General features: G+C 38.0%; 1 protein-coding gene across 6 annotated transcripts in view; it reads left to right on the top strand.

Annotated features, from left to right (window-relative positions):
* The window catches only part of LOC145484906 (tRNA (32-2'-O)-methyltransferase regulator THADA-like), a 656,511-nt gene that overhangs the window by 56,573 nt on the left and 582,966 nt on the right, over positions 1 to 16,972 (top strand). For 5 of the 6 annotated variants that reach the window (XR_014049105.1, XM_081463527.1, XM_081463526.1 and 2 more), the window contains 2 exons: positions 8,624 to 8,690; positions 14,773 to 14,805. Coding sequence is in view for 4 of the 6 variants with exons in the window: in XM_081463527.1 (XP_081319653.1) it covers positions 8,624 to 8,690; positions 14,773 to 14,805 (100 nt within the window). In the remaining 2 variants the exon portion in view is untranslated. Of the gene's footprint in view, positions 1 to 8,623; positions 8,691 to 14,772; positions 14,806 to 16,972 lie in introns of those variants that run through there. The other variant, XM_081463528.1, reaches the window with a different exon arrangement.

Raw genomic sequence — 16,972 nt, 5'->3', positions numbered from 1 at the left:
AGTTGATCCACAACGATCTTCTCATATTCTTGGTTTAGTTTCTGATTTGGGATCAACTTCTTGTTAACGTGTTGAAGTCTCTTCCGGCTTGCTTGTTCGTTTGTGCTTGCCAGAGTGCTGCCTGGAATCCAAGGTACTCTCACTTCGTATCTTCCATCTTCTTGTCTCGTTATGTCATCCTTAAACTCTTTAGGACATCGAGTTGATCGTTCTTTCCTCTGTCTTGTATTCCTAGCACATCTAAGGTGTATAATCTCTCATAATCATTCATCTCTCTCATGAACATGCACTGGTCAGTGATGTGATCATCGCCTCCATGAATAACCCAGCCCAAGGTTGTGCCTTCCACAGCAGGCTCTCCTGGCTTTCCTTTGTAAATTTTCTCGGTCTTGATTTTGCAGTAGGTGTTGTCTCCTAGAATGACATCAATCTTGTATTTGTCACCAGGTTTCACATAGAACTTTTTATCTCGAGCATCTTCATATTTGAGTTTCAGATCATTCATGTTTGGCCATCTCAGGGTTGCGAATTCTGGCATTTTGCTTCCAGTGACTTCAATTCTCTCTCTTGTTTTCCCATCCAAAGAATCCATGACAATACGGAAGACTGGCATGGACTGTTGTTTTGTCCCGTTCAGCGCGATCATTTGACGAGTTTCATGATGGTTAGGGGTTAACTTAAGCTGTTTAGCTGCTTCACTGGATATGAAGTTTCACCCCGAACCCGTGTCCAAGTAGGCCCACAAGGTAAGACCTTGTATCTTTACCGGGATGATTGCTGGAAGTGCCAGTTCTTTGGCCGCTGGAGTGAACACAGAGAGTACAGTGGAATTCTCCTTGTCACAGATGCTGGTGTGATGCCTTCCATTACACTTGTAGCAACTATGACTTCGACACTTGACTACTGGGTGTCCAGGTTTTCCACAGTTGTAACATAATTGATTATCGAAAAAGAACTTCCTGCGAGTCTCCAAGGTGCTGAAGGTCATACAACTGTTGCCCCAGTGATCCTTCTTGCAATACATGCACACAGGCATTCCTTTACTTCTTTGTGAATTGACCGAGTCCTTTCCTCCGCCTTCCTTTGTAAACCAGTGCTTCTCGTTTTTGTCATGATCCCCCAGAGATTTGTACGGATCGGCAGGTGGTTTGCGAGAATCCCCAGGTCGCTCTTCTGTTTTGTGTCTTTTCAGCCACTTCTTCAAGCCATCGATGAATGCCTCCATGCCCCACTCGTCCCAGTTGTCATCTGTACGCACAAGATCCGGTTTTACATGTGGGAGTTTGTTTAGGGTTGACATGACGAAACCCTGCAGCATGTCAGCTTCCCCAAGCGATAGCAAGGCATCAAAATTTTTGCTTACTTTTTTGTAGAACTCTTGTATCTTTGCGTAGTTGGTTCCTCTCACCACGGGAAGGTTTTCGATTTCGTCCATGTGAGCGTTTATCACAAGTTTATTCTGGCCATATTCGCTCTGTAGCCTCTCCCACGCTACTTTGTATCCCATCTCTCCAGGCTTTAAGTTTGCGATGCTTTCTCTGACCTAAGGGCTCACCATTTCTAAGAGGTATCCGAATTTTTCCTCTGTGCTAATCGGCTTATTGTGAACTTGTGTTATGAACATGTTTGAAAACCGCACCCAGTCTGTCGGCGTTCCTTTGAAGGATGTGATCTTCAACTTTGGAAGTTTCGCTGTGGTTGAGCGGGCGTTTCTCTCAAGTTCCAACTTTTTGTGGGTTATTTCCAATTCAGCCTTGAGTTTTTCCTCCCATATTCGGCGTTCATGTTCTTCCTGTCTTATATGAAGCTCGGCAGCTCGCCGCTCTTCTTCTTGCTGTTGCTCTTGCTTCGATTCCGATCGCCATTGTTCAATTTCCTCATCGATTTCCTCCTGTCTGTTCTTGAGGGTTTTCGACAGCCTTTCTTTGTCTGCAATTAAGGTAGCATACCTTGATTTAATGTCCTTTTTCCATTGTCTGACTGATGGAGAAGAAGTGCTGCCATCTATTTTTAATTCCTCAAAAAAAAATTAAATTAAAAAAAAAAAAATTTTAATTCCTCAGTGTGTGAAAGAAGATCTGACAATTTGTCAATGATTTTCTCTGCTCTTCTAGTAACAATTTCCATTTCTGTGTAATCCTTGAGTTGAATTAAATCGTCTACTTCTTCTAGAAAGTACTTGAGCTTGTTAATCTCTTTCTCTATCTCGCTTTCCAGACGTTGTTCGTCCTCGTGAGGACCTTGTGCTGCGGTTCCTTCGTGGTCGCTCATGTTTACTTTTGTCTCAATTCCTTCAATCACTCGTCGTAATAACTGTGGCCTCCTGCAGTATCCTCACTCACATAATCCTGGTCCCAGCACCACAAATGTACCGAAATGTTAGGGTACACTAAACTCACACAGCTTATACACGACAAATCCGGGTTTATTTCTTCACTGGCCTATGGCTTTTACACCTTGTTCATGTAGTTCAAAAACCTCATGCTCGCTACGTTTTTCCAAAAGCTCCGATTACAACTGTCAATCTTACGCTTTCACAATGTCACGTCCGATTAAACATAGTCATGCAATTTCTGGTCAGTATTCCATCAAATGGCTCCTTGGTTCCCATTATTTGTTTTAATTGTAAATTCAAAAACTTGAACATACCACTTCCAAACATAGAACCCCATTTACATACATACATACTTTGTTGTTACCTCCCCAATGGGGCTTTTCAGGAATGATTACTTAAATTACTAAGTTACTAATAACTACACAATCAAAATTAATCATTTAAAAAACATTTACAACATTATCTAAACTTTGTAGTCGCGAAAAATACTAAAAATAAATGAAGTTTAGGGAGTATTTACAAAATTGTCTAAAAGCTTATTCTTTAAGATACGTTTAAAAACTTGAACTGAACAGCTTGATTTTAAAAAGGGGTCTAAATTGTTCCAAAGTCCAATAGTTCTGTAATAAAATGTTCTTTGTCCTGAGGCTGTTTTAAAAAAAGGTATATCAAGCAGTCAAAATGAGCAAGGCATGTCAAATTTTTTCACTATGCCCAAACCATTTTGGTGCAGCACTACCCATTTACATGACCAAAAACTTACAATTTTTCTCCAGTTCCAATTTTTCATTGGCACCCCTAATTTCCATCTTTTTTTTTCCGAGATGGCAGAGAGACAACAAGCAATCATTCTACATTGTGCATTAAGCTTAAAATATCCCTTACATCAAAATGTTAATTGTCGCCTTTGATTAAGTGAGGAAACTTATTGAGATCCCCAAGGAAAACTCAGAAGAAAAAGACAGAAGGAAAAAAGATTGTAGATGAGACTGAGTAATCAGACTGGTTTGAAATGGCAAACACACAATTTGATGAACAGCAGTTGTAGGCGAATTTCCAAGTTATCAAAGATAAATTTTAGCTCATTTTGAACGAGGTTGAGGTTGAAATAACGTGACCAGATACCACAATGCTGTTAGTGCTAAGTGCCCACAACTCTATTAAGACTTCTTTGGCCACATCGGGCCAGTAAGTAAGTAAAAGCTTTATTAATGTGTCAATGTATTTAGTTTTCACAACTAATTGGGGACACAACAAAAAAAAATTAAAATTATATACAAATAAGGAATAATAATAAAAATGTATATACAATTAAAATATGTAGCATGTATAAATTGTACAATAAAACAATGGGTATATGGGAGGTAGTCTCTAAGAACTGCAAAGGTTACAGCAGCTGTTGTTGTTTAAGAGCATGCGTCACCTGTGCATGCATACAGCACATGGAATTTTACAGAAGTTGTTGTCGTGAAAAGTTAGCACGGATTCCATGATTTCTAGGGCGATGAAATCACATACAAACGAACACACCATGCGAGGTAGACCAACACTAAAGGATGTTAAGCGTTTTCGGAACGGGTTGGTCTGCAAGCCTTACGAGAGATCAGTTTACGAGTGCACATTTTGAGTGAATTTATCAAGAATCATGTTATACCAAAGGAACCATCAACCGGGGCTAGCAACTCTTCAACTTGATAAAATGCATCTTCAGAAGCGTCATCGTATTTTTAGACGTGATCGTGAATCAAGCAGAATCCCAGCACGAACTCAAGAACGTCTGAGCAACAAGAGCAGAAAGGTTAGAGAATTTGTTTAGGAATGTATCTGTTCGAGTACACCTAAGTAAAACGCTCTGAGAAACTTCGTTAAGTATAATAAAGATAAAATCTCGAACTAAACGATATTCTCTCGTTATTTTCTTGTAACAGAGTTATGTGTCTTTATAAGAGTAACTCGTGTAGCGAATTATTGTACATTTAAACTGAAAGAAACTAATGTATGTTGACCTCAGCAAAACAATTCTTGGCTTGCACTGTCACGCAATCCTGACGCAATAAAAAATTTATTCAAAAACCATTTAATGGATAAAATCAAGAAATTGTGATGTTATAGGAGATTAATAAAGATGACACTCCTGTAATTTTTAAGTCTGTGCATTTTCCCAAGCTCAAATATTCGTCACAATATTTTGCACAAATTTACAGATACCAGTATGGAGCCGCCATGTTGGTGTACCTCCGCAGTACGCCAACATTGCGGCCGGAAAATAGTGTAAACATCTGGAACTTACTTTGGCTATCTAGGTGACTGATTAACTGTACTGAACAAACAAGCATTTACATAAGCACTTTTCTTAAAACTTTAACTTCTGAATGGGCTAAAAATCACGAGATAAGTATATGATTTTGACAAATGTGTTCGTAGGTCTATGTAAAGCACCGCCATAACTATGAAATTCAAAATGTCTCGCTCACTTGAGAAATGCAAATGCCAATGACAAAGGCTAAGGAAAATAGACTGAAATGTTTATAGGCTGATATAAAGGCCTTGACTCATTTCACGTCCTAAAGACCTGCAAACTAGTAATAAGCTATTAATCGATTCCAAGAAATGCAATCAAAAGCAGAATAGCTTAAGCACATCAATTTAATTGAATTTCGTTCAACTTCAAATGCAGAACATTTAGGTCAATTGCAATATAGCTAGTGCTTCTCAGTATAACGACTGCCTGGGTACACCCAGCAAAGCGTCTAGTTTCCTAATGTTTTTAAAAGATTCAATATTTGAGGAGCCTTTCAATTTGTTATCTAGTAATACTTAGTACTTCACGGTTTTTCAGGTTTGTCTTTCTGCGAACAAGAAATTTTTTGGGCCTCTTAGACCACCATTTTTGGGGCATTTACGCATGTGCCAGCGATGAATTTGGGAGGCAGTACCTCTCTCCACCCAGGAATATAAATGGGTACCAGAGAATTGTTGGGGAAACATAACAAACTGTGGGGGAGTGACCTGCGATGGACTAGCATCCGGTCCAGGGGGAGTAGAAATACTCCTAGCTGCTGCGGGGAGGTGCGGTGGCCTCATGGTTAGTGCGCTCGTCTCCGGATCGAGCGGTCCGGTTTCGAGCCCTGGCCGGGGACATTGTGTTGTGTTCTTGGGCAACACACTTTACTCTCACGGTGCCTCTCTCCACCCAGGTGTATAAATGGGTACCGGCGAACTTAATGCTGGGGGTAACCCTGCGATGGACTAGCATCCCATCCAGGGGGGAGTAGAAATACTCCTAGTCGCTTCGTGCTACAGAAACCGGGATAAGCTCCGGCCTGATGGGCCACTTGGCTCGCATGCAGACTTTACCTTTACCTTCATGCTACAGAAACCGGGATAAGCTTTGGCAGCTTTGAGCCATTCGGCTCCAAGGCTTCACACAGGGATGAGTTTAATACAAAAAGGCCTGGAATGGCACAGGAGAGCATGTACATGAATGTAAATCTTAGCAGCACCCCCAAAATTCGGGGTACTGGTGCCACACTTCATTTGGGACCACTATATTTACACGTGAAAATTTGGAGTGCTGTGTCCAAAAATGGTCAGTGTGGTGCCAAAAATATGCTGTGCTGTACACCCTTTTAGGGCCTGGAAATGGGGTAAGAGATTCCATTAATAAATACAAGCTCTAATTTCTTTATTTGCATCCTTACAGTATTTATTCTGTCACTGTCCAGTGCACAATATTCAAAACCTCTATTGGCAGGCATCTTATAGACAGAATGCAATGTGTTACCTTTTATGTTGAATACTGCTTTGTCAGTAGGGGCTATTTTCACAACTTTCACTTTATTGTTATCACATGATTGAATGTAACAAATGATCAAATAACTCTCTTTGTTTTTCAGTCAAAGAGCAAACAAGTGCATAATCGTCATCAGACATGCGCTTTATACGAAGTTCCTCGTCATCAATAGTTCCAGGGAAAATACCTAAATATATTGTCAACAGGTCATATTGGCTTCTCCTTGACAGTGCAATCCTGCTTATTGATGTGCTCTGCAGTTGGAGTGACATTGTCAAAGTTTTCAAATTCAGCATTGTTAATATCATCCATTGCTAAATACATGTATCTAGTATTTCTGAACGGTACTCATATTGGCATCTGTTGTAGCGCCTGTTGACGCCTGTTGTTCAAACCATTCTCAGTATGTTTGACAGTCTTTTATCAAATCAGTGCTTTTCTTTCACCATGGTATGTAAAGCATACAAAGCTGTTCTCTAAAATGGTTTTCTGGGTCCTTATCTTTATGGTATCTGACAGACCAGACTATGTTAGTTTTTTTTTCTTTTTGCTAGTTTCATACTTCCTTTTAGTTTACAAGTATTCATTTGGCTCACACAGTAATTATAAGCAGCAAAGGGTCATCGTCAATGTTGTCTTCAAAATTAGTTTCTGGCAGAAAATCATCAATGCCTAGCAATGATGGCTCATTACTAGCACTATTGCTAAGTATGTTTAACACAGTTAAAACATACAACAAAGTTTGCCAAGCATAACGTCTCTAATTGTTTTGGTCTTCTTTGATAAATAATGTTTAATGTTATTGTAAGATTCTATGTCCATTGAGTTTTGGTAGGCAACTCTTTGAGCTTATCTAAGTTCTTTAACAAGAATGTCCTTTCATTTAGAGGTGAGGTGCTGATAAATTGAAAATCCTAAGAAGATCTTCTCAATGGCATTTGTAATCCGAAATACATAGGTTCTTGAGCACTTACTTCAACTGCATTTAGAAATTTGTTCCCAATGTGCCTAGCTCTGTTTGTGATATATAAGACAGTATGATTGTTTCACATGCATAAGGATCTAGCACATGTTGCATGTCCATATTTGAATGCCAGGTTTTAAGTAAATTAGTGTTAACAGCTGTTTGTTTATTTCTGGAGATTTTTTTTAATAGTTGGGATGACATTTTCACTTTTAATAATCAAGTTGCACACATATAATTGTAAAATGTGATACTTTGCAATTATTAATTGTAAAATGCTTCTAATGCATACTTATTTTGGGCTGCGGAAACAACTTTCACACAAGGCAATATAGAGTATGGGCTTTCAGAAAATTTTAGGTTTGACTTCCAAACCAGTGGGCTTTTGATGGTATCGAAATTAGCTAAAATCAGTCCTTTTGCTCATGGGCTTTGAGTGAGGTACTTGAATCAGCCTAACATGTTACAACACTTAAAGCTTTTCCTAATCAAATTAATGTTTTGGAAACAGCAAGACATGCACTATGAGCTTCCCCCTAAGTATATTGATAGATATCATCTTGTTGATCTGTATAAGCGAAAGGAAAATGCCTAATGTTCCACCATTTTCGGTGGTAGCTGGAAGCTAAAATGGTGATTTTCAAACTTTCCTTGATTTCGAAGAAACTAAAGCAGTCCAGTACCTTTGAATGGTATTTTTTGAAAACAACTTACTATAGAGGATATTTGGGCAAAACATGAAGAAATCCAAAATTTCAGGACTACCATCTCATTCTCGATATCTAGAGAAACTGGCTCTTGAGATATTTAAATACAATGCCAGGCCCATGTGAGTTCTGGATACAGAAGTCATGCTGAGGTGTGATGTTGAAATGAACTGAGTTTAGTCAACTGTTTCTGTTTTTGACCCAATGAAAGCCTTGTTGCTGAACTTGTTGAGGTGGATTTGACACAATTTACTGGCCAGGTGATTTGTTTCAGTGCCAATGTTTCTCATTCTTAGATCTGTTTAGACGTGGGACAGTGGTGATAATTAATTTATGGGTGCAGTACACTAGCACATTTGACCAAACAAAATGTTCAAGTGCCATTTTGGACTTCAGTATTAGGAAAAACGCAAATTGATTTCTGACACTCACACTCTTTATTATGGGACACTGATCTTGGCAAAATACAACTTTCTATGAAGTTTTTACAAAAAATGTGCAGTGTATTAATGTCAATGATTGACATTACCCCAGAGTGGAACCAATGACTAACAGAGCAAAACAAATAGTAATTCATCACAGTAGCCTCAAATCACCTTAAAGTTTATCATCCACTTTCTGAGGTCAGTGACTTGATTTTTCTGGGTTCCTTTCTATTTGAAGGTACTTGTGTTGTAGAATTGACTTAATGTACTAAAACATTAGTCAAAGAGGACCTTTTGTCACCCATTTTGGACCAATGTATGTTGCCAAACCTTCAGCTTGAACTGTTTTTAAAACTGATTATTTAATGTCAATGTCCTTATTATCTGAATTATTTGCAGGGTGGAGATGTATGGATCAGGTGCAGTGTTGATATGATATCTGATTTGTTGGACTGTTTTACACTTGGTAAGCACAGACACAGTGATATGTCAACACAGACATAAATCCCTTGCTCACTTACTCACTTACTACATGTACAGTATTGTGCAAAATTGATCCAAGCAAAATGCATGATTTTCATTTTTGTTCTCTTGAACTTTTCAGTGAAGATTCACTTGAAAGTTTGCGAGGAATTTCACAGCATGTTGAGCAATAATTTACTGGAAGAAGAGGGAAATATCAATGAATTTTCAGTACCTTTTAAGTCAAGGAAAATTCAGAAACACTAACAATATTTCACCAGCCAATACAAGAAATTTCTCTACGCACTGAATGACAGCTCAACAGTGTTTGCGTGCAAAGTTCTCTCTGTGACTGATATGAAGTAACTCTTTTTATTTATTTATTTATTCATTTATTTAAACAATTTGCCAAAGGCAGGCGAGACATAAAGAACATTTTGTCCCCTACAAGGTGTGTCACCCTTAACCAGCCCACAAATTTTAACTTACACGAGATAAATTTCAATGCATGTAATTCAGGGCTTGAAAAAAATTGAAATTCCAGATTGCCCTTTGGACAAGGAACTAATTGGCAGATGATTTGCTGGGCACTTGCTCATCATGCAAGTGAGAATGAAAAGTACTTTGCCCGCCTGAAAGAAATTTACCACTTGTCCTAAACTTTTTTTGAGCCCTGTAATTGTTTGCAAATGCATGCTGGAGTACATGGTTTGCAGTCATCAATCACCAGTTAGAGGTTAACATACAATTGTTATCTGTGACAATGTTCAGATAATCTATAAAATTTGCAAAAGGTTTTCAGCCAGGATCACTATGCATAATGTACTCACTGGATTGTGAAGACAGTAAGCTCAGTTTATTTCATAAGCAAAGTAAAAACTGCTAATTAAAAGCCAAATGTCAGATGAAAGTCTCAAAAATTAATTGATAGATAGATAGATAACCTTTATTTTAAAACAATGAGTATTAAAGCTACATGAGCTTGTGGGGTTGTTTGCACTTTCAACGAAAACATTTTCTTCTGACCAAGGTTACACTCAGTGACATCTGTAATCTCATACAATGTAAGCTTCATGGACAGGTTTCTGCAGACTTCTCTGAACATGGAGGTTTCATATTCTTTAAAGGAGAAGGTCACTCCAAAAAACATATATTTTTGTTAACACTAATAAAAACTCCTGTACTAAGTTTAGCCACTCACTAAAGTCCAGGTTTTCCTTATGAAATTCGTCTCCAGAGTTCAAACATCGTTGCCGCCATTTTGAACAGAACTCAGCAGCTAGGCTGTGTTTTTGTGATGTCATTCCATCCGAGAGATTTTGTGCAGATGGCTTCCAGCAAGCCTCTTAACTACCATTCTGGGTTATGGTTGTTCTCGAGCCATATTATTCTGAGCCAAATATGCTCCAAACTCCAAAATGATAGCATTGAAGATAGTGAAGTGGATAATTGATTGGAAAAAAAAACAGATTTTACTGACCTTGTGAAGGATACCAGTCAGTTGCAGGTTTTTCCTTCCCGCCAATTTTGAGTTGTACATAATGGGATTACATAAACATGGCCTGGCTGCTGAGAGAATTTCAAAATGGTGGCCTCTGAAGTCGCTTCTTTCGAGAGGAATTTCTTCAGGATAGTGGTCACTTCAGAGGCTAAAACTTCAGTGAGTGGAAAAGCTGATAGTTTACTTGCTATAGGTCAAGACAAAAAAGTAAGCTTTTTGGAGTGACCTTCTCCTTTAATGGCATTGAAACCCAGAATTTTGTTCATACCAAACTCTCACAAAACCATCTGGCTATACATTTATTGCATCCTAGCTCCCTCACATTTTATTTGTTAACCCATTGACTCCTGGGGTTTTTTGCCAAAAATGCATTATTTTTTTGGACATTTTGGCGTTTTTCAGCCTGGACATGTGCCAAATTACCTCCAATCTACCCAAAAAACCATTTGCAACATAACAGCCTGCCTGCCTTTTCAGTAGCATGACATTTTACGCCATTCTCACTCAGGCATGTGCAGAAATCAAAGAAGAAGAGAAAGTGACCTAAATCTTTCAGGCTTTTGGTTTTTTTTGAATTTTTTTTCCGCCTTTCCTTTTTTCTCAGAAAAAGTCATTTTCTGAGTATAGGTATGACGTTGACCTTCACTCCTTCGCTCACTCCTTCCTTCTATCCTGTGATTCCTGTTAACTTTCTAGCCACTCTGCTGACCAGTACATAAAGCGGTGGCTGTTGGTTGCCCCCAAGTCGGAAAAGATTTAGTCACCGAGTGATTTGTTTCTGTGGCAATGTTTCTTATTCGTGGATCATTTCTGCATGGTCGATGGGGTACGTTTTTTAGCTTGAAGTTCTCACTGTTAAACCAGTTCAATGCTGTTCAATGGAAGTAGCACCGCTTCCGATGATTTTTCATCGGAAAGCAAATGCTGTGGTTTGGTAAATGTTTTATTTAAGCATTGGAAAGGCAAAGGCTGTGTTTCGGTAAACTTTTTTTATATACCCGCTAATAAGAAAAAAAAAGTAAAAAAAAGAGTTGAGCGTGGTAGAAATCCAACTCACAACCTCTTGCTTGCTCTGCAGTCACCTCCTCCACTGTGCCACATCGACATCTGAAGAAATCCGTTGAAACATACATTTTTTATTATATTGCTTTCTACAAAAATGCTGGGTCGTTAGAACAGCAGGCAAAAGAGTCATGCGAAAGTCCTATGAGTCGATGACTTATCGTTCAAATGCTTTGTTGACGAGCTCGTTCAAGTGGAGCTGAATTACTGTCTTTCTGGTAATGTTTCTCACTCGTGCTGATTCATGGATCGCAAGTTTGATCTGCAGCGCAAGTTCGATTTGAAATCAGAAGTATGATTTCTGACCAAAATTGCACGACATGAAGTTCAATTATTGTTATTAATTAGAGTGGTTTTCAATTGAGATCCATTTTGAAATTGCACAATTTTATCGCCTTAAATTTGGTATATTGTTCCAGTAGCTGGTTTGTTAAAAAAAGCGGAACCGGAAACACCTTTATGTCTCATTTAGTATGCAAAACTATGTCGTGACGAAGACTCATTTGAGCATGACAAAGAAACAAGCAGTTCTAAAGTCAGAACGAAAATAGTCTACTTCAGGTATAAAAGTTCAATTCTCGTCACCTGAATCAATGATGGAAGGCCTTCCTTTCTTCTGTGGTTGAAGCTGAGACTTTTCATTGTCTTTGGAGAAGGAATTTGAAGCTTCATCCTGTGTAATTCTGTGATGGATTTCTTTTGAGTTGTGAAACTCCCTTGAGTGCAGGATGCCCAGTGGATACAGTACGTTTTTTTCTTTTAACTACTGTTTAATGGCATGATTTTAAGGGAGTCCAGCTCGTTATCATCTCGGTGTAGGTCTCAATACTCAGGACCTTGTCAAGTTCTTGTGGCACCATTTGTTTCAAGGTATTTCCAAGATGGCGGGACTGGTACCAGCTTTGTAAAACATTTGTTCATTCACTGTTTTGTGCAATGGCGCGTATTTTGACTCTGTTTATTCACAGCGACACAGCTGAGCTCTTTTGTTGCTTTATTTGAAACTACCGGAAAGCTGGAAACATCTACCTTCTTGAGATGGCTCTGAATTTGTTGTTGTGTAGTTTTCGTTTGTTTATGTTTTACTGGACTTGGTATCATACAGATCTTGAACAGAGGTTGAAGAAAAATCACCAAAATATTTGTCGTAGTGGACACTGAAAGTTGGAAACTTCCAATAAAGTAGGTCTTCTGCCTGAAGGAGCTCATAATTGTCATGCACAGACTGTAATTAATTAAATTCGTCAACTTTTTTTGGAAAAACAACAACAACAAAGTTTTGGCAGTGGGAGTTGCAAAATTCTCCACACAATGGCTTTTTGCCTTCATTCTCCTTAAATTTTATTGATTACTTCAAACTAACCTTGAAATATGATTGGCTGTTTTTTTACTATCCCATTCTCATTGGCTGAGAAAAAGATGCGATTTAGAGCAAAAAATAGTGCGATTCGTGAATAAATCGCACCACTGAATGTAAATCAGATTGCAAGGATAACCAGTGATTTCAAAATGGATTTAATAAATGCAAAAACTCCATTCTCAGCCTTTCATAAATCATTATGCGAGTTCAGTGGCTCACAGCTACTTTGATTTGTAAATTGTTTAGACAGTATACAAAGTATGTTTTGGGTTGTGTATTTTTTTTTAAACTTGACTTTTTATAGTTCATTTTTTTTAGCTCAGTGGCTCACAGCCACTTTGATTCTCCTTTTCTTGTCTTTTTACTGCAGCGATCGACCTTCTACTGGGCTTGCTTCCAGTTCAAAAATTTCTGAGAAATCATCATCAAGTAGGGCAATTTTTATCATGGAGTAGCTTAAAGTAGTGACAGGAAATTTTGCTCTAGGTTTTTTACTCAAATTTCTGAGCATTTTCATGCATATTTCAGGCTCCATTGAACTGATCATTCTTATCTCGATATCATTGAAATGATTGTTTCCTTCTGCAGAACTTGAGTATAGATGATGCCAATTTTGGTCAAAGGTGATGATGTCAGAAGTGGAACAAAAGCTAATGCTTGTCATGGCCGGTTATGGCCAGCACAGGAGTCATTGGGTTAGAATACTGGGTGTAGAAACCCACTTTGAATGGCATTGTTTACATTCGTGATAACCTGTTGCTTTTTAGTTTTCAATCAATTAACACCTACTTCAGCAAGTGCATTGAGTGGTTAATAACAAGTACAAAGTGATGTGTTTTTTTGGAAATGCAGTACTGTATTTATTGGCTTTTGTATCAAGTTAACAACTGAGCGTGAAATAACCAGGTAAGTTAAATACTGAACAGTTTGCTGAGTTGTGATGGTATTTGGCAGACTTCAGTGGCCTTCATGCTCGATCTTCACCAGGCAATTTTTTCCATTTCACTCTTAAATCCCAGTGGATTTTCGTGAAGAGTGAATTATCGTTCCAGAATGCGCTGTGAAGTATCAAGCACATTAAATTATCAAGTGAAAATTTGTGAGGATTTTAACAACATCGTTTAAAGTGAAAATTTTCCTCCAGTACACCTTATTCCAAAATGGGCGCCATTTTAGTGTTCTTTTGGTTGCTTGCAAATTAGCCCTTGTTGCCTCGTTCAAGGGAAAATATTCTTTTGAATTTCGAGTTTAAGAACAAGGCAACAAGGGGTAATTTGAGGGCAAACAAAAGAACACTAAAATGGTGGCCATTTTGGAATAAGGTGTATTTAAACCCTGATAAGCCAGGAATTTTGCCAAAATTGGTTGCATTACTTTTGCACAATACTGTACAATAATAATGTTTATTTGTAAATTTGTCGCAGATTTTGTTGATGTTGGCCCTTAAAGCCCCATTGAAGAGTGGTCAATTAAGATATATTAATGTGTTTTTAGAATTTTAAAGGCATGAAAAAATACAATAGGCCATTGTCTCCTCTCTTTCACACTACATTTGTCTGGCTAGTGATGCAAAGACCATTCTCCCTGAGACCAAGTTTTGACTGGTTTAGAATTCAGTGGGTTGAATATCAAAGTTGTTGATTTTTTAAAAGCATGCAGTTTTATGAAGTGGTAGCTTCATCTGGCTTGTCTTGTTGTCAGAGTTAGGCACTGCATTTTGCTTGAAACCGTTATGAAAAAATGGTGGAAAAAAATGAAGTGGACATTGAAAAAGATGAATGCCTTCCTCTCCTCCTCTTCCACTTTAAATGGGCCACAGAATATCTCTTTCCAATCTTCCAAGTGGCTGCTACACGCACTTGTTACCAAAGCCATGTGTTTAGTTCATTCCTAGTCAGCCTTAACTTTGCTTTTGTGTCATGTTATGAGTCAAGAGTCATGCTTTATTTCTTGGTTATGGATGTGTGTTTGGGTGAAAATTATTTTTGACATGTTTCCTACACCTCCACCATCAACTGTTCACTCGACAACCCAATGCCTGGAAATTCTTTTCCCTGACTGCTATTTACATTTTCCTACCTTATTAAAAAATAGTGGGGTTAATATGTAATAAACAGTTTGGTTTAGTGACTTATGTGTTTGTTTCTTGTCCCTGTTTGTTAGGTACTGATGTGCTTCTTTTCAATGGACATTTTGGTAATTTAAATACCACCTATAATTTAACCTGTTTTTCACTAATCTAAAGTTTGTAGTAGAAGCAGTAAATGGATAATTTGAACTTTGAATACCTCATGTAGGAGTACATGACATTTCTATCACTAAAAATATCTTTGTCATTGTGGCATCCAAATGTTCATGGTATCTAGGTTGTTGACTTCTAGTTATAGTGTTAAGTAAAGAACATTTCAAGGGAAATAAGGGATTCTTGCTTGGATCAAACAATTAGCAAAACAAGTGGAAGAAGCAGAAACCATACGATTGGTAGATGTAGGTGCAAGTAGAGGAGACCTCACACAGCAAAACACAGAAGACATACATATTGTCATTGATGGAAACAGGCTAACTGCATAACAAGATCGAGCTAGTGAAGGGATTCAGCAAAGAGAAAAAAAAGATTGATGAAATAGACAATAGTGTGACCCACTTACATGTAAAGCTATCCTTGGGGGTACAAATAAGAAATTAAGTGAAAGAGATTTTCAAAAAATATAGCTTCACCATGATGTCAGGTATCATGGTAGGTGGATTGACAGTGTTACGCTAGCACTTTGAAAGAAAACCCCATCAACCTATACATTTTCTGATAGCTTAATAGTTATAGAATACAATCATATCTTTGACATTTTCGAAAAAGTTATTGTCACAGTAATATTTGAAGAAATACCCAGACACACTGCTTTGCTTCCACGTGTGAATAATTGGAGTGGTACGATTAACATCGGAAATGTTTTCTCACACATTACCCTCAAAAAGGGTGTCAGCGATTTTCCAGATGTCATTTGGTTTTTTTTCTACACACGTCTAAAGTTTGATATGTTCAATGTGTGATGATATATACTTTGAATGCACTTCCGGTGATGTAAGCAGCATGTTACCCATTGTGCCTTGCGATCTTTCGCATGTAGTTCCCGCCATATTGTTTAGATATTAAAAGCAAATAAGAAGCTCTATCACCTCCTGTATAGCTCGCAGCTATTACATGGTGTCAGAAATAAACTAAAAACCTCGGAAACATGGCTTTAAGTGGCATCGAATGCCTGGTTATGCAGTGGGAAGGCAACAACCCAAAAGGAAACTGGTGGCTTTTCAAGCAACACATTGAGCTGATGTTTAAATGACCTCTCAAATCCAGAACAAAAGAGGAGAAATGCAGCTATTTGCTCATCTGGGTCGGTCAGAAAGGAAGAGATATCTACAACATGTGGTCTGACACCTCTGACGATGACCGTAAGAAATTAGGAACATACTACGAACGTTTTGAGAGTCACAAGTCCCAAAGCAAATCCTGTTTTTGCCAGGTTTAAATTCCACAGTCGAGTTCAATACTCATCAGAAACGGCAGAGAAATTCATCACAACATTACAAATTCTAGCCCAAGGTTAATAATAATAATAATAATAATAATAATAATAATAATAATAATAATAATAATAATAATCGATATTTAAACAGGGTGACCCCTTCAGTCGCAGGACTGGTATCAACGAGGGCCCTGTATAACGTAAAATAAAAAGAGCATGTATAAATAATATATATCTATAAAAAACTAACTACTTTAAAGGATACACTAAATTGTTTAAAAAATTAAAAAGCTTAAAAAGGTAATAGCATTCTCATAAAAATTGGATATCGAATTGAAAATGTTCTAAAAAATAACCTAAGAAAAAAAATCGGAGATAGCCTTGAAACGTTCCTTAGGTGGCAAAATCTTTATGTTCATTGGAAGGCTATTAAATGTGCATGCACCATGATAATAAAGAGACTTTTTAGCGACATCTAAATGAAATTTGGGAAGTATAATGTCAGTGTTTGACGATCTAGTGCATCTGTTAAAAACATGTTGGTTGTCGCTCTGGCAGCGTAACAGGAAATAGTCTTTAAAGTATAGAGGAACTTCTCCGACCAAGCACTTGTTAACTAACAGTGCACAGTGCTTTTCCATGGTTTTTGTAAGAGGCGGCCAGCATAGGTTCTCGAGTATTGTTTCCGTGGCTATGTCAGGTTTAAAACCGTATACGATTTTTGCAGCTCTTCGTTGTAGGCGTTCAAGAGTCTTTCTGTTAGTGCTTCCCAGAGGGCAAAAGCACGTATCACAATAGCTTAATATCGGTAGCACCGTGTACAAATAGACCTTATTTGCTGC

The sequence above is a fragment of the Orbicella franksi genome, chromosome 4, assembly GCF_964199315.1.
Source record: "Orbicella franksi chromosome 4, jaOrbFran1.1, whole genome shotgun sequence".
NCBI classification, from domain to species: domain Eukaryota; kingdom Metazoa; phylum Cnidaria; class Anthozoa; order Scleractinia; family Merulinidae; genus Orbicella; species Orbicella franksi.
The sequence above is the reverse complement of the archived record's forward strand: the minus strand, read 5'-3'. Positions and strand labels throughout refer to the sequence as shown.